The sequence below is a fragment of the Misgurnus anguillicaudatus genome, chromosome 13 (assembly GCF_027580225.2).
Source record: "Misgurnus anguillicaudatus chromosome 13, ASM2758022v2, whole genome shotgun sequence".
NCBI lineage: Eukaryota > Metazoa > Chordata > Actinopteri > Cypriniformes > Cobitidae > Misgurnus > Misgurnus anguillicaudatus.
The window spans coordinates 14,320,621-14,341,509 of NC_073349.2; the positions used below are offsets into that span (position 1 = coordinate 14,320,621).

Genomic DNA, 20,889 nt, shown 5'->3' on the forward strand with positions numbered 1-20,889 from the left:
AAAAAAAACTCAAGCGTTTTCCTAAGCACTTATTTATTTCAAAACCAGTTCTTTATCAGTATAAAACAACATGATCAACATATCTGAGCCAAGGCAGAAGGGGACCAAAGTAGGAAATTTCAACACTTAAAATGTTTCTCTGAATTACATTCAATCCATCATCAGTCTCATTTAGCCATGTCAACCAGGCTCTGTAATGACGTTGGAACCCAGGTTTTCTCTCCTTGAACGAAGACCACTCCACGCTCGATGTAGATGACTATTCTGCCAAATGTAAATAACTGTTTGCCCATATGTCGTTTGGCCACAAGTGGCATGAAGACAATGCCATTCTCCTCAGCCTTAGCTTGGACTAGGTCTTTAAAGTTGGTGGGTACCGATGTTGGTACTTGGCTGGTGCCTGGTGGCCGTGGGACAGAATTCTCAATTTCACGGCGTTCTGGCTGAGGCTCGCACTGGAAATCTTTCCTTCTTTCTGTCTGAATCAAGTATGCGATGTTCTCCCTTGCTCCAGGTTGCATGTACCCACCTATAAGAACAGAGAAGATTATTATCAGTGAGTTGGTGTCTTTACACCTGAGTGTTAAAGAAAGTAGAATAATGCCTTTGACACTGGATGATTTTTACATCTTAAATCGATGGGCGGCCACAGACGTGAGGACAGTTTGAAGTGATTTCTAACAACATAATCCTTACTGTGGGTTCACACCAGATGCGAATTCAACGATTTGCGCGAGTAAATTACATACAAAGTCAATGCAAATACGCAATTAGACATGTCCTTGCGTGGGGCAATGCGAATGACGAAATATGGGTGGCACGTTTGCCTCGAAAACCTGCGCTATTCGCCTCAAACGCGTCTTCGCCCAAGTTGAAATATTCAACTACAGCGAAAAATTTGCCTGACACAAACTTAAATCCTGCGAGTTACGCGATGCCCCGCGTTTGGTGTGTATGTAGCATTATGCTGCGTTTAGACCAGCCGCAGTTGAGGCGTCAAGTGCGAGTGATTTCAATGTTAAGTCAATGTAAAGACGTGTTTAAGCGCGTCTGGAGGTCTCGCGGCGCGAATGAGGCGTTTAGTGCCGCGCGGTAGACGCGATTCCGTCTAGTTTGCGCAAATTGTGCGTTTCCGCGGCAAATGCACGAGTTGAAAAAATTTGAACTTTGGTTAACGTGGCGCAATTTTCCACCAATCCGGAGCTTGCTCTAGTAGTGACGTGATCACAGGAAGTGGAGTCGCAGAAGCCCCTCCCATGACGCGAATTTCCAAGTGAATGTCTCAATGACTAGAATTTCACACGCGAAAGAAACGAGTAAACTCAAAATGTTCAAGCGGCAAACTAACACGTAGACGCGAATTTGACGCCTCAAACGCAGCTGGTCTGGACCCACTGTTAGAGCGCACACATTTGATCATTCAACCAGAGAGCGTAATCACCCACATGATGACTAGTAACAATTTCGATGTGACGCAAGATCAAACGGGACATGAGAAAAACAAATGTTGTGATAATTCTTGCATGAGACCTTGTAAAAGTACTTGTACTGTTGCCGAAATGTCCAAGTCAATATTCTTTTTCAATACTTCTCTTTCATGTCATGTTTGTGTGTGTCTTGTTTCAGTTATAAAAGCACACAACATCCGGTTAAAGCTTCCACGCTCTCATTGGCAAGTCTCAACAGGTTTGATATTAACGATTTAGACTCAGGGAGGCTTCAACATGATCAGGAACAGCAAAATAATCGCAATGACACCCATACCGGAGGTTGAAAAAAATCGGCTGCGATAAAACATTAATTGGGTAACACCCACTTTCGATCGCCGAGGGGGCAAATTGTGCTTAAAATCTTCAAGTGTGTGGCCAGCCAAGGACAAAGGAAAGTAGAAAAAGACATGTATGACTACAAAACTATATGACTGACCCAGTCCAGAAGCAACGGCACGGTTCATGATGTCAAGAGCCTCATTCAGTTTGTCTTTGATCACTGGGTGACTGAGAAGGTTCTCTGACAGCAAGCTCTTCCAGCCCAGATACCACTTAGTGATTTCTTCATAATTCGGGTTGTTACTGAGCCAGGAACACAACACCTGCAACATAAAAATCCAATTACGCTTGGTTCTTAAAAATGCTTTATTTTATATAGTTCATGAACATGTACATAACTTTCCATTAATATAAAACATGAATGATGTAAAACAACATGCTGACCTGCAGCCATTTGGGGAAGAAATTCTTATCCAGCAGTCCCACCATGGTAGAGACCGACAACATGCCCTCCCAGTCCATCACCCAGTTAAACGGCTCCAACAGCTGCTGATGAGGATTTACCACCAGCTCTCCTAAACACAGAGCTTCAAAACACCAGCACAAAGTTTAGACACTTTTCCAGACAAAGTTAAAACTAACAGTCTGGTGAATAGTCACAGAGCAAGTTTTGGGACAATATTTTTGACCATGAAGGCCTCCCAGGCACCAGGTGAGAAGACATCTTTCCAGGGTTGTAGAATAAGTCTGGCGGAGGAATCGCTAGGGTGCCAACGCTGCAAAGCATGGGCAAGTTTACTACGAATGGGTGCGTACAAGGGTTCAAGGCGGGTTTGCATCAGGGGCAGCCAAGGATGAATCCATGAATGAATGGGGACCGTATCTGTCAGTGGGTTCCAGTTGTCCACCTATCGAAAACAGAGCGAGGACTTACATATTGAATGTAAATGTGGGACACACATTGAAGTGTTGTTCAATTGATTCATTTACTGAACACAAACCTCTCTTTGTAGTCGTGGGAAAATGAGCTGCTCAGCAACATGGTCCAGAATCCACATCGGTAAAACAGGGGCCCAGCATTCCACACAGTCCACCATTGGCCCCACATTTCTGGGTTGCCACTGAGACACACAGGTCCTCATGACGGGAACCCACACCTCCCATATTAACCTGCACTCGCACAGAAACACCTGCTCAACAACCCTACTCGTACATCTACAGACACACCATATACAAAGGACTTGGTTTACCTGTGATAAGGGTCCATCTGAGAACTGTCTGGTCCGCTGTGAAGAGACTGTGGGTTTTCAAGAATGGCCCTCCATTGACCGACCTCCTCCAAACCATCTGAACAGTCCTAAGTATACAAGACAGATTGTAAAAATTTGTTCAGAGCCTTCAGTGTACACAAATTAAAGCATAATAAAACTACCAATAGAAGATCTTAAAGGGTTTAGGTGTGTTTGGGGACATCAAGAGATTTTTAACAGTGGATTTGAAGTATTAACCTTGAGCGGCTCCCAACTGCGAAGTTTCTCTTTAAGTAGAGGATGCACGACAGACACGGCTAAATCTCCCAATCCCAAGGTCTTATACTCCTGATAAAATTCTGTCTGCAGCTGCTGGAAAACCATGGCACATTCCTGAAGGCTGAGCGTAGGACTGCCATCCATATCACCCGCCTCAAAACGCTCCACCAGTTCCAGGACCTTCTCTAGCCTCCCAAGAGCTTCATCCTCCTCAGCCAGTCTGCTCTGCAGGGCGTCGCCCTCGTGGGTCAGGGTGACCACTGTGTCTTTCTCGTGCTGAAGACGACGTGCACTCTATAGAGACAACACAAACCCAGTCATGTGCAAGACCATATCCATACATCAGGTCTTTGGAAATCAGTCATACTTTGTTTTCAAGTAAGGATTTAAAAACTTAATACTCAATGAAACTATGTATAAATTAAGCATTAGATGGTCTTTATCATGGTACTTTGTCTTGATTAGTTTCATATTGAGGTAAAGCTGTCATCAGATGACAGAGATGCGTTTGTGGTGTGCCGTACCTGCAGGATATCTTGCTCTGTAAGCTCAATGAGCAGTTTAAGATTGTGTTCCAGTTCTGGCAGAGCGAAGCCAGAGCTCTTTTGTTCCCGCACGCTCACGTTCAAAGGGGTCTCTTCGGGGATGGTGTGCTTCTGACTCATTTGACTGTAGCTGTGATACACCTTCTGCTCTCTGCCTGTCATATCTATCACCTGAAACACAGGAGGAATGGGTAAGGTATTTACCTGTGTGGTGTGCTGTGGTATTTTTTGTTTACTTTATTGTTGTAAACCTGCCCCTCTATCACCTTGACCTGTGACAGCTCCCCAGCTGGTCTGCTCATGTTCCTGCTGGTCAGTTTGCCATGAGCTTTTAGTTCGTCCACTGTCTTATAAGAATATTTGGGCTTTTTCTTGGCCACTCCCGCCTCCTTACGCCACTGGCCCAAAGCCTGCTGAAATTCCTGCAAAGACGGAGTGAACAATTAAATGGAAGATGATGAGACAATGTGTAAGCAGTTCGTATTCTGAGGTTTGTAACAAATAGCTCTCGTAGTCCTTTATAAGATCTATTTTTGGCATTAATTTGCAGTTGTATTTATTCAGATTTTAATAATGTATACAGCATGTAGACCCTTTTACTGTTTGTACACAATGATGACGTGGCAACGTATGCACATGCATTTTGGCAACGGAAGTATGGCAAGAATCAGCAGTAAAGCAACTAGGGCTGTCACTTTTCGTTCGAAAATCGATTGCACAATCGATCGGACCAACCAAAAAACGTTTCGAAAACGAAAATAGGCAATCGATTTTAACCAAATATGTACACTATTAATTTTAAAAGAATTAAACAGTTAAAAATATAGATGTAACAAAACTCACAAACAAGCAGAAAAAGAAAATAAAGAATTCCGAAAGTGCAGTAGGTGTGCGAAAGCTAGACAGAAAATACCCAGCAATTTTACGCACCTATAGTTTCACGCTTTCAATCGCTGCATCTAGTGTTTTGCAAAGAAAATGGAGGACAACGTCAATAAACCTGTGCAACACGAGACAGCGTCGAAATTGTGACCTTACAGGAGATGATGAGTTATGACAAGGAGCCACCCTTGCGAGCTGACAGCGACCCGCTTTTGTGATGGAAGATTGGCAGTACGAAATACGCAGCTGGCAACGAAGTACCCGAGTTTCCCTGGGACATCAGTGCGGTCGGAGTGCGTCTTCTCAACAGATGGACATATAGTGAATGAAAAGCGCTCTGCTCTTGACCCCTAAAATGTTGATCGACTTGTTTTCCAGACCAATAATTTGTAATGGCCCTAGTCTTTTTGCGCATTTCATTATGCCTGCCTAGTGCCGCCTAAGTGTCGGTTACGTTTAATAAAATACACAGCATGTTCTCAACTTCAAGTAAGTCTATTTAAAGTTTCATTTTTGAACAGTTGTTTGAAATGGATCGAATCATTATTTAAAATAAATTTTGAATTGCCTAAATCATAAAAGCAGCCGGTTGAACCTGCAGTAATGTTTTTCATTTATGGCAGCAGTCCACTCTATTAGAGAATTTTGCACTACTGTTGCTGTTTTTTATTCTGCACGAAACTTAATGACAATGAATAAGAAATATTGCTGACTTGTGCGTTTCAGGCACTCTCTTTACATTTGTCTGTTATTTGGCGTTAAATGGAAACGTCTTTTTTAGACATGGAAAATCGATTTTACAATCGATTCAATGAACACTTATATATTAAAAATCGAAAAAAGATTTTTTCACAAAAGTGACAGCCCTAAAAGCAACACAGATAGAGAAAGTTATTTTAAAAAGTTGACTTTATCAACTTTTTCAACACAGCTACCAAATTCATGTACTATAGTGGAGTGGATAGTAGACGTTAGCAGATGGTCAAATATAAAGTGGCCAGATACATATATACGTATATTAGTATATTATATTAGTTCAACCAAACGCAACAACCGGACATTTTTAATGGGAAACCGTTTTAATAAAATTTCTGAGTTGCTGACACGTTAGAACCAATGGGGAATAACACCACTTCTGTTGCCTAAATGCGCGTGCAGGCTATTTGATCACGTGAGCTGTAAAAGGGTCTATCTGTATGGTACATTTTTTTCAGTTGGAATAAATAAGTATGAGGATTTTAGATGTCTAATGTTTGTACCAAATAAAAATGGGTTTGAGATTGACGCTGACACAATCGTTGAATGTAAGAATTTGTTTAGTCTAGGTAAAAACAGTGTATTATAGGGTGTATATAGATAAATTAGACACTCATACATTGGCCAGATGTCTAAAAATAAACCTTATAGCCACAACAATCCTGTTTTTAAGGCAACTTACTTTCTCCTCCTCCTCTTCAGAGTCTACAACAGGGAAATCTTGCAGAGACTGCTGGGTTCTTTCATTCCCATATGCACCAACTGCTCCTTTCCCCTTCCTCACCTTAGCCTCAATCGGATTCACAATACCTAAATACAGACCATAGACAGATTTTGTTTAATACATCCAGATGAACAAAAGCATGTAATTGACTGGGGTATAAAACCTATTGTGGCTATTACCCTGAGCATTTTTGCCAAGTCCTTTTCCTGGAACGTAGCCCATCTTCTGCAGGAGTTTTTGACCAATGCCTCGTGTGTGTTTCTCCCACGATCCCAGATCTTTCCCTGTTTTGATGCCACCTGCAAATCTCTGGGATGTCTTAAAGCTTCCACCCTAAAAAGGATATGAAAAAATAATTTTGAGATTCCGAAAATAATGGTATTATTGCATCTGTAGGCATCTCACTGTACCGTCTGCAGTTTTTTGGAAGCAGCAGTGCGGGTGGGAGGTGGTGTATCTTCTTGACTGGACTCATCTGAACCCTCATGTTCTGCCTTCTCTTCAGCTGCTGTCTTTCGTAAGCCAGCACTTATAAAGTTAACAGGTGCCGAGTAGTCCTTTGCTCTATGTGGATACAAATATAAGTGTATTTTAAAATACAATATATGTAACTCCTCAATACTAAATGTATTGATATTTGAATGTTGCACACGCCTGGAAAATATTTTAAGGTGAATGTTAGGTTGCATAACAAATGAATAGGAACAGCAAGCATACCTCTTTCCTCCAAAGCTTGGTCTCTCCTCATCAGAGTCATGTTCTGCCCAGATCCCATATGTCGCTTGTTCTTTAGTCTGTCTGAACCTGCGTCTCTCTGGGTTGAACTCGTTGGCCAGGTCCCACTCAGTCACCTCAAATTTTTCAATTTCAACTCCATCCTCACCCTCATCATCATCCCCTCTACGCCCATACAAATGGGACATAGACATATTTCTGTAACAAATGTATTAATGTTTTTTTATTTTATTTAGAAATGATCATTTCACAATAGCACGCACAGCTTATAACGTTATATATAAATATGAATGCACATATTCGTCATTCCATAACTAGACACATTCAATACCGAAAAACAAAATAAAAAAAACACGTTTGTGTTGCGTCAGAACTTTTTGTTTTCTCACACCACACATCCACATATAAACATTTTTATAATGCTAGTACGTCATGCAAACGTTTTAAATGCTGAAAATAATCACGTTAGCATAGCGCTGCTAATTACAACAACAAGGTTTGCTACTAACAATTAAGCTATTTCTTTATTCAGTACATTTAATTATCGTGTGTAATCTACGACATATACATCACCAATTCGTATTAAAACAACATTAAAAAACAATATCTTACCCAAATATGCGATTTCTCTGTCAGAAAGCGTATCCAAAGCAACTTCCTGTACAGACCGGAAGTGTAAGTGTGACATCAGAGCGACGCTGAGGTCAGATATCCTCTCTTACAGCCATCTTGGATCCTGTGCCCCGAACTTGTGAGTACTTCTGTTTTAAATCTACTGTAATCCAACGTTCTTTAAGGTATTAATATGTTTCAAATAGCACGAGAGTCGTCGTATTAGTATTTTTCTGTGCAAAACTGTAGATATTTATTCATTCGGTTTGTTGTTAAAGGAGATATTTAATGAATACAACCGGCTGAATGTTCAAAATGGGGGAGCGAGACGCACCGAGTTATCTTTGTATGTTTGTTCTAGGGCTGCGTGCTTTGTTTCTAGCGAACTGTTTAAATCACAGGACTTCGTTTGCAAATGCTATATTATAAACCACTTTAACTATCTGTGAAGTGTGTAACATTACATGGTGATAAAGGCAGTGTGCTTTGTTTGGCTTTCGTGATTGAATTGGAAGTTTTCTCGCTCAAAAACAAGCCATTCACTAACAATAAGAGAAATGCAAATGCTGTGACAACTTCATATTACAAAGATCGGTTGTTTGTTTTATTGTTAGTCCACGTGGGTTTGTTATCATTATTTTAGACTTTTTGTCAAAGCAGCAACAGCGTGACAGTGCTACTCTGTTACCCACGTGAGTTCTCGTGCATATCTAAAGCGATCGCTCTGGGTAGTTACTATACTTCAAAAGTGACGTAGTTTGTGTTTAGTCTCAGTACAGGAATTCTGTTTTTATGTAAGCTCGATACTATTTCGTGTTCAGATACTAACGTTAGTTGGTTACATTCAGCCGGTTGTGCGATATCTGACAGCCCAGGCCTAGCGTGAAGAGAAAATGCGCATGCTCAGATAGCAGTCTGATAGACTGTAAAATACAGATGTAAACTTGTGTCAGACTTTACACGTCTTGTGTGCTCTTTGTTTGTAAACATTTAACATTTCTGTTACAGTCCACAATGCCAGGCGAAGCCACAGAAACTGTCCCTGTTACAGAGCAGGAGTTGCTCCAGCCTCAAGCAGAGACAGGTTAGTGCTGTTTTTAAATTATTTGCATGCCCAATATCATATGTGACCCAGTCTGTGAAAACTCAGCTAAAGACATTTTTGTGATTTACAGTTTTTTACATAAAATCATTCTGCATAATGTAAAGAACATTCTATAAATATATAACATTGATATCTTTATGAATGCTGAAGAAATAATGAAATCACACTCTGATACTCCAAATCTCATAAATAGATTACAAGACTTCAGTGTGGATTTCACAGACAGTCACATATTTGGCATGCGTGTTACAGGGTCCTGGAAATGCACAGTTAAATTATTTTATTAGTGTTTTTCATGTAAAGTAGCCATAGAAAAATTGAACAGGCCATTGGTGTTTTTGCAGCTGTTTCAGACATGTTTTTTGGATGTCAACCAACTGTTGTGGGGCTTCAAAGCAAGTTTCTCTGGTTGGGGTGTTGTCATTTTTTGGGGGTGGGGATGCTGCTTGAGTCACAAATTTTCTACACCTAAAGTTTTTAGTTCATTGTGCTTGAGCCCCTCCCTAGATTTAAAGATCTAAAATAAGACCCATTAAATACCTGTAATTTTCTGTATTTTAAGGAATTTATTAATATGTAGCATATAGTTTTATGAGTTAATGATACTGAGAACATATGGTTTTGAAACAACAAGTGATCCAGGACCACCCTGTGTGATTATCTGTACTGATAAGTGCTGTACTAACGTTGAAGTGGTATTTTAAAAGCATGGACATTGGTAAGTGTATGTGCATGAAACGTGGACAAATCAAATCTGCATGAATTTTTTTCTGACATTACTACATTTGAGAGAGATCCCAGCTTTTACACTGAATTGAATATAGTTTAAAGTTTATTAGGAAACCTCAGATGTTGGAAGTTAGATTAGAAGGTATTTCCCTGGTTTGACAGACAAGGCTTGAGGCATAGACTACAACACATGTTTAAGCTGTCTCAACTGAAAATAGCTTGCACTGACAGATCCTTAAAATATGCCAGTTCCATTGATTTTCTCAAGATACACACCAGTAACGTCTTTTTCTAATGCATGATTATTAAATATGGTTTGAGTAAGGCCTAGTCCTGGCTTTAACTAAGCCTTGTCTGTGAAATCAGGGCATTATGTTTTTGTGGCTTTCTGAAAGGGCTTTGTTTGGCTATGTACCTGTAGCGTCTTTTAATCTTCAAATTGGCTAAAAAGGAAAAAGCATCTGCAGATTAGAAGTCTGTCATGAACATGATTTTGAAGTTCATCTTTCATTCATATATCTACAGTGAGTTTTGTAAGCATCAAATGTTAATGAATTTGTTGTATAGCCTAATTTGTTTTTGACGGTAGACTTTATGAACGGCACAAATTTTAGTCAAATCATGGACAAGTTTAGCCAGTTCACAAATATATTAGTTTGTTTCTGGCCATGTTCTAGTACCATTGTAACGGAACAGACAGTTTTGTGTCAGTGTTTTGTGTCAATTTTTAGCATGCTCACAGCTTTTTTGCTCCGTGAATTAGAAATATTTAAAATTATTTAACTAATTGTGTATCTTTTGAGTAATTTGAAATGGGAGTAATTTATTTGTAATGGTGATTTGGACTTGAATGTGTCAGAGATTGTGTTAATTGATTTAATTTGAATGTTTTGCTATGGATGTCATTCTATGGCAGTAGATACATGTGTGTACATGCATGCGAGTTAAGTGGTGGTTTCACAGATTTTCTCATATCCTAACCAGATTTCTGTGGTGTGCTTGGTTTGATTTAATAATTAGTTGCCAGTTGTGTTTGTGGACAGAATCGTCTCAAGTGTGCAAAGTTCTGTGGCGCAATTTAACATCTTTGTGAGATTGAGAGCATCCCTTATAACCGGCATGGATGTGAAGATTGACACCATGCAAGTTTACCATAAAAAAAATCACTCTAGTCGCTTTATTTCCATTAGCCACACCTGCTGGTCCTCTACCTCCCGCTGCTGCTGCTGCCCCTGCTTCCTCTAAGGCAAAGTCTAAAGAGGGCAAGGCTAACCCCAAGCTGTCCACATCTCCTCATACCTCTGCCTCTAAACCTGTTCCTACTGGACGCAGGAAACGCTCCTCATTATCTGCCTCCTCAAGCTCCCCTATCTCTCCCAAATCTGCCTCTGGCCCTCATGCAGCCACCCCATGCTCCCCTCTGGCTTCACCTCCAGCTGACTCTCCTGCCAGTGGCAAAGCTGAGCAAAGTGCTCCCAAGGTTGTAAAAGCTGGCAAACAGGGGAAGCAACAAAAAGCAAAACATTTTAAACCTGCCGAACAAGAAGTTACGCCCGTTTCCACTTTAAAGCCTGCTCAGGAAAATAAAGCCCCCAAAGTTTCATCTGAAGTTCCAAAAGTAGAAACCCCTGCGGTTTCAGAATCCAAACTCTCTGCCCCCCCAAAAGCTGCTGCTAAACCTGAGTCTGCCCCAAAGTCAGCCCCACCCTCTTCTGTTAGTAAAGCAGAGGCATTAAAAGATAAGCCAACCCCTGCTGTCGTTTCCCCCCCAAAACCTGCTCCCCAGGTTGTCCCTGCAGCAGTAGAGGATGATGATGATCTTCCACCACTCATACCACCTGAGAATCCTGGTACAATGCCTATTTTTCCCCCCATGCCACCTAGCACATTCCCTGTAGTCACCCCAGGAGCTCCTGAAGCTAAATCTGTCAGTAAAGGTGAGTCTACCCCTAAAGCTAAGGCTGCTTCTGCCCCTAAAGTTAAGCCTGTCCAGAAAGCAGCCCCTAAAGCCGAGGCCACCCCTGCTTCTAAAGCTGAGGCTGCTGCCCCTAAAGCTGAGGTTGCCCCTAAAGTTGAGGCTGCTGCCCCTAAAGCTGAGGTTGCCCCTAAAGTTGAGGTTACCCAAAAAGCTAAAGCTGAGGCCGCCCAAAAAGCTAAAGCTGAGGCCGCCCCTGCCCCTAAAGCTGAGGTTGCCCCAGCCCCTAAAGCTGAGGTTGCCCAAAAAGCTAAAGCTGAGGCCGCCCCTGCCCCTAAAGCTGAATTTGCCCAAAAAGCTGTCCCTAAAGCTGAGGCCGCCCCTGCCCCTAAAGCTGAGGTTGCCCAAAAAGCTGTCCCTAAAGCTGAGGCTGCCCCAGCCCCTAAAGCTGAGGTAGCCCAAAAAGCTGTCCCTAAAGCTGAGGCTGCCCCAGCCCCTAAAGCTGAGGTAGCCCAAAAAGCTGTCCCTAAAGCTGAGGCCGCCCCTGCCCCTAAAGCTGAGGTTGCCCAAAAAGCTGTCCCTAAAGCTGAGGCTGCCCCAGCCCCTAAAGCTGAGGTAGCCCAAAAAGCTGTCCCTAAAGCTGAGGCCGCCCCTGCCCCTAAAGCTGAGGTTGCCCAAAAAGCTGTCCCTAAAGCTGAGGCTGCTCCAAAAGCTAAAGCTGAGGTTGTCCAAAAAGCTAAAGCTGAAGCCGCCCCTGCCCCTAAAGCTGAGGTTGCACAAAAAGCTAAAGCTGAGGCAGCCCCTAAAGCTGAGGTTGCACAAAAAGCTAAAGCTGAGACTGCCACTAGAGCTGAGGTTGCACAAAAAGCTGAAGCTGCCCCTAAAGCTGAGTTTTCCCAAAAAGCTAAAGCTGAGGTTGCCCCTAAAGCTGAGGCTGCCCCCAAACCTGAAGCTGTCCCTAAAGCTGAGGCCACCCCTAAAGTTGATGTTGCCCAAAAAGCTGAGGCCACCCCTAAACCTGTCGCTGCCCCCAAAGCTGAGGCTGCTGCCCCTAAAGACAAGTCTGCTCCTAAAACCAAGCCTGCCCCTAAAGCTGAGCCTGCTCCTAAGTTGGAGCCCACTCCTGGACCTAAAGCAGAGGCCACTCCTGCTGCTAAAGCTGAGGTTGCCCCTAAACCTGCCACTGCCCCAAAAACTGAGTCTACCCCTGCCCCAAAGGCAGAGGCTGCTGCCCCAAAAGCCGAACCTACAATTGCTCATAAAGTGGAAGATGTCCCTGCCCCTAAAATTGAATCTGCCCCTGTTCCCCCACCAGTAAAAGCCCCATCTGTGCTGGAGCCAGTCATCAAGAACGACAAGGGTATCTCTCTCTCTTTGTGTCCATTTCCTTTTCTATGTTGGTATGGTGTATATTCGAGTGTTGTTGTTTTTTTATCGCTCTAGGGTCATATCACTGGTGAAAGAGCAGGTAACCCTAGATTATTAAATGCACCACTGGATGTTCTATAGTAGTAGCTAGACTGTTTATAATCACAGCCATTTGTCTGAGAGTTGAGAACCTAGTGTTTTAGTTGGATGAATTTTAGAAATGGGACTTTTTGTTCAGGCTTGTCACCAAAATTGATAGTAAGTTAGGAGAAAGTACAACTTTAAATTAATCAATTAATTCATCATCTAGATACAATGGTCATTTACTTAAGATATTGCAGCATATTTGCAATATAATATTCATTACATTAATTCCAAAAACATTATTTTCATGCATGGTGTCTCCAGTGGCTTTAATTGAGATGATATTTGGGGTTTTTTTAGGGTCTGGCACTGAATCTGACAGTGATGAATCTGTTCCTGACCTGGAGGAGCAGGACTCTGCACAGGCACAGACACAGCAGGCACAGGTAGGAAAACCTCAAAACATCACCCAATGTTTTTAATAAGATCTGTGGAGAGTAAAAACATTGGATCCTGTAATTGACCTGAAACTCTTTCTGTCTTCCTTAGCTTGCAGCAGCGGCTGAAATCGACGAGGAACCTGTCAGCAAAGCAAAACAAAGCAGAAGCGAGAAGAAAGCCAGAAAGGTTTGTCATTCAACAGCTTACAAGCATAAAACGTCACTATAACATCTGATTCTTTGCTGTGAATGCTTATGCTGTTATTTTACCTGTCCCCTTGATTTTCCTTTTTCCAGGCTATGTCCAAATTGGGTTTGAGACAAGTCGCTGGTGTTACCAGGGTCACCATTCGCAAGTCCAAGAACATTCTTTTCGTCATCACTAAACCAGATGTCTACAAAAGTCCAGCTTCAGATACTTACATCGTCTTCGGCGAGGCAAAGGTAAAGATCGGGTGTGAAATCAAGTGTTTTAAATGGTTAACTAACACGTTATGGCTATTGGACCTGGTTAGTCTAGTTACCCTCTTGATGATGATGTAAACAGTTTGACTTTCGTTCTTCTGAGTCTGATGAAGCCAAACTTTCTGTCCTGATAGAGGAAATTGTCACAGTAATGTAGATGCAAATGAAACCTCACTAAGCAATCTAAAGTCCTAATGTTTTCTGTTTCTTCCAGATTGAAGACCTGTCCCAGCAAGCTCAGTTGGCTGCTGCAGAGAAGTTCAAGGTCCAAGGAGAAGCCGTTTCAAACATCCAGGAAAACACACAGACGCCCACAGTACAGGAGGAGAGCGAAGAGGAAGAGGTGTGTGCACTATTGTTATACCATCACAAAATATTACTTTATTAAGAATGGCTTGAACATGTATCTTCGTGAAAGTGAGTGAGGTCATTGTGATTTAGGCATCATTTAAGAAAAGTCAAGTAAAAAATAAACCAATTCGTCATATGGAAATATTTGTATTGCTGTTATGAGGTTGACGAGACTGGTGTGGAGGTTAAGGACATTGAGCTGGTCATGTCGCAGGCCAACGTGTCCAGGGCAAAGGCTGTGCGTGCACTGAAGAATAACAATAACGACATTGTCAATGCTATTATGGTGAGTTTGACCTCATTTTAAAACTTCTTATAATAAACTATTATTTATTATATTATTTTAGTCTATGTACTCTTCTATGATGAATTAACAGTATGACTTTCGTTCTTCTGAATTTTCTCTGAAGCCAGTTTATCTGTTCTGAGAGGAGCTCTTGCATTAAATACCCTTGTGGTATTTTTTTGAGCAATTTCACTCTGTGTAATATTTGGTCTGTCTTTACAGGAATTGACGATGTAGAAGGAGGCGAGGGACTGGGTCACGATAAGATGTTGCTGATTTGATCTGCATTATTGTTTGTACAATTTATATCCAAGAGAAATAAAGGTGTGGATTGATGAAATGATGCATTTTGTATCTATTGTGGGTTTTTTTTTCTATTGATTAAAATTATTCATCCTTTTTTTTATGAGGCTGTTTACACTTGGCATTAACATGTGTTTTCGTCGATCGGATCACAAGTGGACGACGTTAATGCCAGGTGTAAACGGTGTTCAAAACGTTTTGAGCTCGTCCACTTTCGACCACTTTCAACCACATCCAGAGGTGGTCGAAACCACTTTCGATCGGATCGCTTTGGAGTTGCGGAACGCACATGTGGTTGAATGCGTTCGAACAGCCACACGCGACCGCCTTCTCTCCGCCCATTTATCTAATCTGAGGTATTAAACACAAGTTTTACGTCTTTTTTGACTTCTGGCGTGAACATTCGGTGAACAGCGCTATTTTTAGCCTTTCATTGATAAAACTAAGCGGCTGATCTCCGTAGTTTCGTTTTGAAAGCGTGTGAAAGTTGCGCGATCCTATTTCATCAATTGCGCTGAAAATTCAAAGAAAGCTCTTACATACTCATGTACAAAACACTGTGCAGCATGTTTACTTGCTAAACAAGCAGTGCACTCCGACATAATATTAGCTTGCGTCCATATAAACTCATAATTACTCCCGCTCGGGTTTGAATGACAGCAGAGAGACTCGCCCACTGTCTCACAGACCACCCCCTCATAGTATTCAGCACAGAAGTGGTCGAAAGTGGACAAAAGAGACGGATTTAAATACCAGGTGTAAACGTAATGTGTCCCTCTCGTCCACTTGTGATCCGATCAATGAAAACACATCTTAATACCAAGTGTAAACAGCCCCTAAATAATTTTCCTGAAAGCATGAATCACACAGCAAAGGGAAATAAACTCAACTAGTCTCCCATTCTTGTCTGTGAATAAATATTTTGACACATTTAAAAGGAATTAGGATTTGGTTAAAATGAAGATTGTGAAGGTTGTGTCATAACACTTGAACTTAGTAATTTATAGAGGTACATTCATTTTACAATATTTTTAAGTATGGAGAAGGGTTACAAGTTCCTTCAGGATGTTGTTGAATCATGACAGCTTTGAGAACGTTTTTTACTATTAAAGAGTTGAAGGAGCTTGCCTACATTTTGGGAGTTTGGCTTGTACACCGTATCCCCCAGGTTGGATAGGTCCATAAATACCTTTCTTATCTCCGGGCGTGCTGTAACTCTGTCTGACGTAGCCCCCGCTAGCTTAGCTTAGCACAAAGACTGGAAGTGAATGGCTTCAGCTAGAAAACTGCTCCCAATAAGTGAGAAAATAACGCAAAAATTTCCTATTTATGTGTTGTGATTTGTGGCAGCCATCCTTTAAGCGTATACATACTGGGAACTACATTCTCAGAAGGCGAAGCACTGCTACTTGGGCGGAGTGATTTGCACAACTCTGACCGAACTCTCTGCTCCTCACCAGGGGGCTTCTCAGTTGCTGCGAGCAAATCACTCTTTGTCTTCTGAGAATGTAGTTCCCAGTATGTATAATGTTAAAATATGGCTGTCTCTCGTATGACCTTGTTATTTGTACACGGTGTGACTATACAAATCACAACACATAAATTATTGCGTTATTTTGTCACTTATTGGGAGCGGTTTGCTGGCTGGAGCCATTCACTTCCAGTCTTTGTGCTTGGCTGGGCTGGCGGGGGGCTGCGTCAGACAGAGTTGCAGCACGCTGGAGATGAGGGGGTTATGTATGGACTTGTCTAACTCTGGGGGATGCGGTGAGTGAGCTAAGTTCCCAAAAGGTGGGCATGTTCCTTTAATAAACAAGTGACTTTTATTTTGAAAAATCAAATGGGAACTGTAAAATATAATCTCACGTGTAAACTGGCACTGATTATAACAATACTGATAATTAAATCGCTACAATAAATTAACCAGACTTAAATCAACAATGAACGCTGGGTGGACTCTAGTACAAATGCTTGAACTCGGAAATAAAAGGCATAATAGTTCGCATGTTACATAAACGTGTTGTGCATGACTGAGTGAGCAGTCGTCAGGTCCACAAAGATCAAAGCGGGAGATGTATTTTTTAAATCTGCTTTAACTCTCTCAGTTCAGTTTAAGAGATGGGTGTCCGGGCAGCTTTTGTTGGATCTTTACGTAATTTCGGTTTCAGGTCGAATGAGTTTACTTCACATAGGTTGTTGTGCACTCCGAGAGATCGAGGCTCCTCTAAAGCAATACGGGTGAGATCAATGATCTGATGATAATGGAGTTTACCTAAGATGACATAAGCATGTTATTATGTTTCATTTGTGTGATAGGTACTGTATGATGGAGAATGCCCCATATGCGTTAAGGAAATCCATTTTCTTAAGTTCCTTCAGAAAAACGGGGCAGATAAAGTAAACTTTGTGGACATTTCACTGCCTGAATACGATGGAAGCAAATATGAGGGAGTCAGTTACGAGACTGCAATGGCGGAAATGACGGTGATTGATGAGAATAACAAGGTTATTTTTCACTGTTTCACTATGTGTAACTTTAAAAGCATTATGCACTGACTGGAGTACTGATGGTAACTAGATATAGCTGTGCAGACTGAAAATAAATCTAAAAACGGGTGCGTGTGCGTGAACTCCAAAGTGGGCGGCACCTCCACGAGGAGTTGGTAGGAAGCCACGCCCAGCGTTGACGTTTTGTTTATATATTTTTTTAAATGGCACAATATATATAATATATAATAATATTTTGTTATACCGTAATATTAATATATAATAATTGAATATGCTGTTTAATAATTGTCTAATGACAGGTTCACCGTGGTGTGCCAGCTTTTGCAGTGATGTACAGTGCAGTGGGTTTGGGTTGGCTTGGTATGCTGATCTCTTTTCCACTGATCCGACCTCTGATGGACCGAGCCTATGGACTGTTTGCAAAAAACAGACTAAAGTGGACTGGCAGAGAAGACTGCACCACAGGACGATGTATTAAAAAATGAGAGCCATAAGCTCTTTAAAATATAGCACTGTAATATATATGATGAACCATTTATCAAGTTATTTTCCTTGGGATATTGATGTTTAGGGATCTGAATAACTTAAATAAACATAGAATCTTAACTGTAATCAATGTTATAGTGTTTAACATTTTTTAAGAAGCTGCAAGATGGTAGCAAACATTAATAACATAATATTTTACATGAGTGATGGTTTACATTTGTTTCAGATTTTGCAAGAGATGTTTTTAGAGATGCAATAATAAAGGAAACGACCAATAGGATTAAACGTAAGGGAAATGTGGGGTTATATTACTAAACACAACATTGACAAAATGTAAACATCACAAGAAAGTAATCTGTAAGACAAGCAATAGGAAAGTGAGCATTTATTTATAACCTCAAAGTCAAGTTCATGTAGAGAAAAAATCCAGGTTAGACAAAATGTCCTTTTCTTTTTTCTAAGAACGTAGTCACTCAAAGTTAAATGTTCATTGACATAATGGTTGACCACATGTTTATGTTAAAGGATATAATATAATATATAATAACAAATTACAGACAAGGCACATGGGTATAGTAGTATTTCACTATCCTTGTCATTTTAAGATAGGACGTGTTACCATGTGACTGGGCACATGGATATATGGACATGCCTTGGGACTGTCTGTTCACAATGGGCCAGTCCTCATAGATCACAACAAAGACAAGCAAATGAAAGACTAACACTTCTACGACACGTGACCCATAGGGAACTATAAATATGCAATGGGACCGAATAGGCTTTTTCTCCAGCCTACAGTTGACCCATTGAAGTCAAATTTCAAAAGTTGCCAGCATGAAGCCTTTACTTGGCAAACCAGTTGTGTGAATTAAATTAAATGTAAAATATAACACCATTGTTGTTATTGCGCTGCAATTTATATCTTTGTGATTTTATATATTTCAACAGGAGGGGTGTCAAAAAAACAAAGAATCAGTATGGTGTGTCAAAAAAGTCATGTGATTTTAATCCTATAAGATTTAACTTTTCTATAATATAAATATATATATATATATATGACTCTTAATTAACCTTGACATCTGCCCAACATTGGGTATTGACATGAAAATCCAACGTTGATCTGAATTCAAAATCCAACACAAGTGGATACAGCAATCTGATATTTTTCCAGTATAAGTCTGTGGACATTTATTATGAAATATTAGCATTCAACCTAAAGTAATTTAATACTCTTAAATTACCTTGATATCTGCTCAAAATTGGGTATTGACATCAAAATCCAACATTGGCCTGACGTCAAAATTAGACATTGATCCAACTTCAGGATCCAACGTTGATTCAACATTGATCCGACGTCAGGATCCAACATTGATTTAAAAGCATGGCCCTGTATAATTATGTAGAGTAACCATGTTACAATTAATCCCGCGTTAGTTTGTGTCCTGCTCATCCCTACCAGTTATAACTGTATCTGTGAGGTTTTATTTATATATGTGTACTATAATCATACACTAAACAGGTTGTTGTATGTGTATTATCAACTGCACCTTACAGCTGTTTATTGAATTAAGCAATAGAAAATGTAATGCAAAATCACAGGACAAATAACATTTATTTGTGAACGTCACACATTAGGGCATGCAAATAAACTGTAAATAAAAATGCACACAACCTGTAAATATGACTTTCTAAAACTTAAGATTACAACAATTAAGAAAACACATGACAAGTCCACATCACACAACTTAAATATTTGAAAACAAAATTGCTTTAACATACTTACAATAAAAAACTATGTACACAATTAACTGTACACCTATACAGTGAATGCCATGCGCTGGCAAAACTGTAAAAAGTAAAACTTGGATCAAATTTAAAAAAAATACTTCCAATTGGTAACGCCTAAAAAAGTTAACATTTTTTAAATATTTGTAATTATGTAAGTAATTATTTAACAAAAAATTTCACCTTAAATTTTTCACTTCCAAGTGAGAACATGTAAGTTTATAAAACGTATTTTTTAGGTGTTATCAATTGTAGTAAATTGTTTTTAAGTGGAACAGTCTTCACTTTTTACAGTATACTGTGGTGGTGTCTGTGGAGGTGAACTGTGGTAGGACATTGATAATTGCTGAGAAGAAGCCCGCATGTCCCGTTCTCTACACTCAGCTTCATGTACGAGTGTGTGAATTTGAAATTTAAGTGTAGAACGAGTATCATGGGACAGTCTTCGAATGACTGGAACCAAGCTTTGCATAAAGAGACCTACGTCGTCCTCCATACGAAGGTCTCTTTGTTCCTGTCTTTCTCTGTCTCTTTGTTGCTTATTTTCAAGGTATCTCTCCAATAAGTCCAAAGTCTCTGGTTGCTTTCTCTTTCTTTGTGCTGACACGTGAGTCAGGTTCTCCAAACTTCTCGTTGATGCCCCAGAACTGGAGGTGGCTTCTTCATTTCCACTATCATTATGTTCTTCAATGTTGTTGTGAACACTGTAAAATACAGACACAATTTAAAACCATGTATTGTGTGATTGACTTTGACAATATGCTATTAACACGCACACTCATATGTAACATTTAATCATATAAATCTTTATTATACCTCAGTACATGCAGTTTAAAGGTTTAATTGTTCCATCTACATCTACCGTTCAAAAACATTAACATAATTTAATACATACTTACATATACGCGTGCGTGTGACTATTACAATTTACGTATATAGTACAAAGATAGCACAGTTTTTACCTTTTTGTTTCTATGAAATCTGCAAGAAACTCCAATGTTTTCATATATTTCCATGGCTTCCTCTTTTTTGCAGCCTGCTCATTATGACACTCTGAATCTTCTCTTTTTCTCCTCGTGTAGGTATCTCGTAGGTTTTTCCACTTAGCTTTAACATCGTCCGCTTATTTATATATATATAAAAATATACTGTTAATGCATCAGACAATCAAAACTGAGAGTAAACTAAATAAATATAATATATAACTTTAGCTGAACATATGACACAAAACTCACCAGAGATTCCCATTTTCTCTGCCAATTCTTTCCACAAAGCTTCTCTTTTGTCATTATTTTTGTACTCTCTGTGATTTTTGTCATAAAGTTCTGGGTGGTTATAGACCCATGACAAAAACATTTCGGTATTCATCCTCTTCCTGCGTTTCTAGGTGAGTTCAGTTCACGCGCGATGTATTGATCCGTACCGGAAACACGATTAGTACTGCGCATGTGCGAAATGGTTCTACTTCCTGTCTGTAGTACCGGTGTCATAGCGCTTTACTAGTGAGTCTTA

The 20,889-nt window shown here is 40.4% G+C and overlaps 4 protein-coding genes and 2 non-coding genes across 18 annotated transcripts; 4 read left to right on the top strand and 2 right to left on the bottom strand.

Annotated features, from left to right (window-relative positions):
• Positions 1-16: 16 nt before the first annotated feature.
• tfip11 (tuftelin interacting protein 11) lies at positions 17-7,694 on the bottom strand. Its single transcript, XM_073875115.1, has 14 exons — positions 7,553-7,694; positions 6,923-7,138; positions 6,616-6,769; positions 6,385-6,538; positions 6,164-6,291; positions 4,110-4,265; positions 3,823-4,014; positions 3,278-3,592; positions 3,020-3,126; positions 2,771-2,939; positions 2,427-2,677; positions 2,214-2,349; positions 1,927-2,092; positions 17-529 (listed from the first exon to the last, which is right to left on the bottom strand). The coding sequence occupies exons 2-14, from the start codon at positions 7,132-7,134 to the stop codon at positions 168-170; spliced, it is 2,502 nt and encodes an 833-aa protein (XP_073731216.1). The 5' UTR covers positions 7,135-7,138; positions 7,553-7,694; the 3' UTR covers positions 17-167.
• Positions 7,604-14,638, top strand: naca (nascent polypeptide associated complex subunit alpha). 13 transcript variants are annotated; one of them, XM_073875110.1, is made up of 12 exons: positions 7,607-7,691; positions 8,561-8,636; positions 10,577-11,445; positions 11,551-11,916; positions 12,001-12,072; positions 12,115-12,661; positions 13,114-13,199; positions 13,303-13,380; positions 13,491-13,637; positions 13,873-14,001; positions 14,173-14,295; positions 14,518-14,638. In XM_073875110.1, the coding sequence occupies exons 2-12, from the start codon at positions 8,567-8,569 to the stop codon at positions 14,530-14,532; spliced, it is 2,502 nt and encodes an 833-aa protein (XP_073731211.1). In that variant the 5' UTR covers positions 7,607-7,691; positions 8,561-8,566; the 3' UTR covers positions 14,533-14,638. The 13 variants fall into 13 exon arrangements, with proteins under 13 accessions (XP_073731206.1, XP_073731205.1, XP_073731207.1 ...); XM_073875105.1 differs by having other exon boundaries at positions 7,604-7,691; positions 11,551-11,970; positions 12,001-12,661; XM_073875106.1 differs by having other exon boundaries at positions 7,605-7,691; positions 11,551-12,072.
• On the top strand, positions 13,719-13,794 carry LOC129431556 (small nucleolar RNA SNORD59). Its single transcript, XR_008639880.1, has one exon. It is a non-coding gene; the product is annotated as a small nucleolar RNA SNORD59 (small nucleolar RNA).
• Positions 14,366-14,442, top strand: LOC129431555 (small nucleolar RNA SNORD59). The gene has a single exon (XR_008639879.2). It is a non-coding gene; the product is annotated as a small nucleolar RNA SNORD59 (small nucleolar RNA).
• A 1,866-nt stretch (positions 14,639-16,504) lies between the features above and the next one.
• On the top strand, positions 16,505-17,718 carry LOC129430885 (uncharacterized). Its single transcript, XM_055188496.2, has 3 exons — positions 16,505-16,836; positions 16,915-17,103; positions 17,406-17,718. The coding sequence occupies exons 1-3, from the start codon at positions 16,717-16,719 to the stop codon at positions 17,589-17,591; spliced, it is 495 nt and encodes a 164-aa protein (XP_055044471.2). The 5' UTR covers positions 16,505-16,716; the 3' UTR covers positions 17,592-17,718.
• A 1,836-nt stretch (positions 17,719-19,554) lies between these two features.
• LOC129431352 (uncharacterized) lies at positions 19,555-20,829 on the bottom strand. Its single transcript, XM_073875117.1, has 3 exons — positions 20,613-20,829; positions 20,340-20,499; positions 19,555-20,081 (listed from the first exon to the last, which is right to left on the bottom strand). The coding sequence occupies exons 1-3, from the start codon at positions 20,743-20,745 to the stop codon at positions 19,643-19,645; spliced, it is 732 nt and encodes a 243-aa protein (XP_073731218.1). The 5' UTR covers positions 20,746-20,829; the 3' UTR covers positions 19,555-19,642.
• Positions 20,830-20,889: the final 60 nt, after the last annotated feature.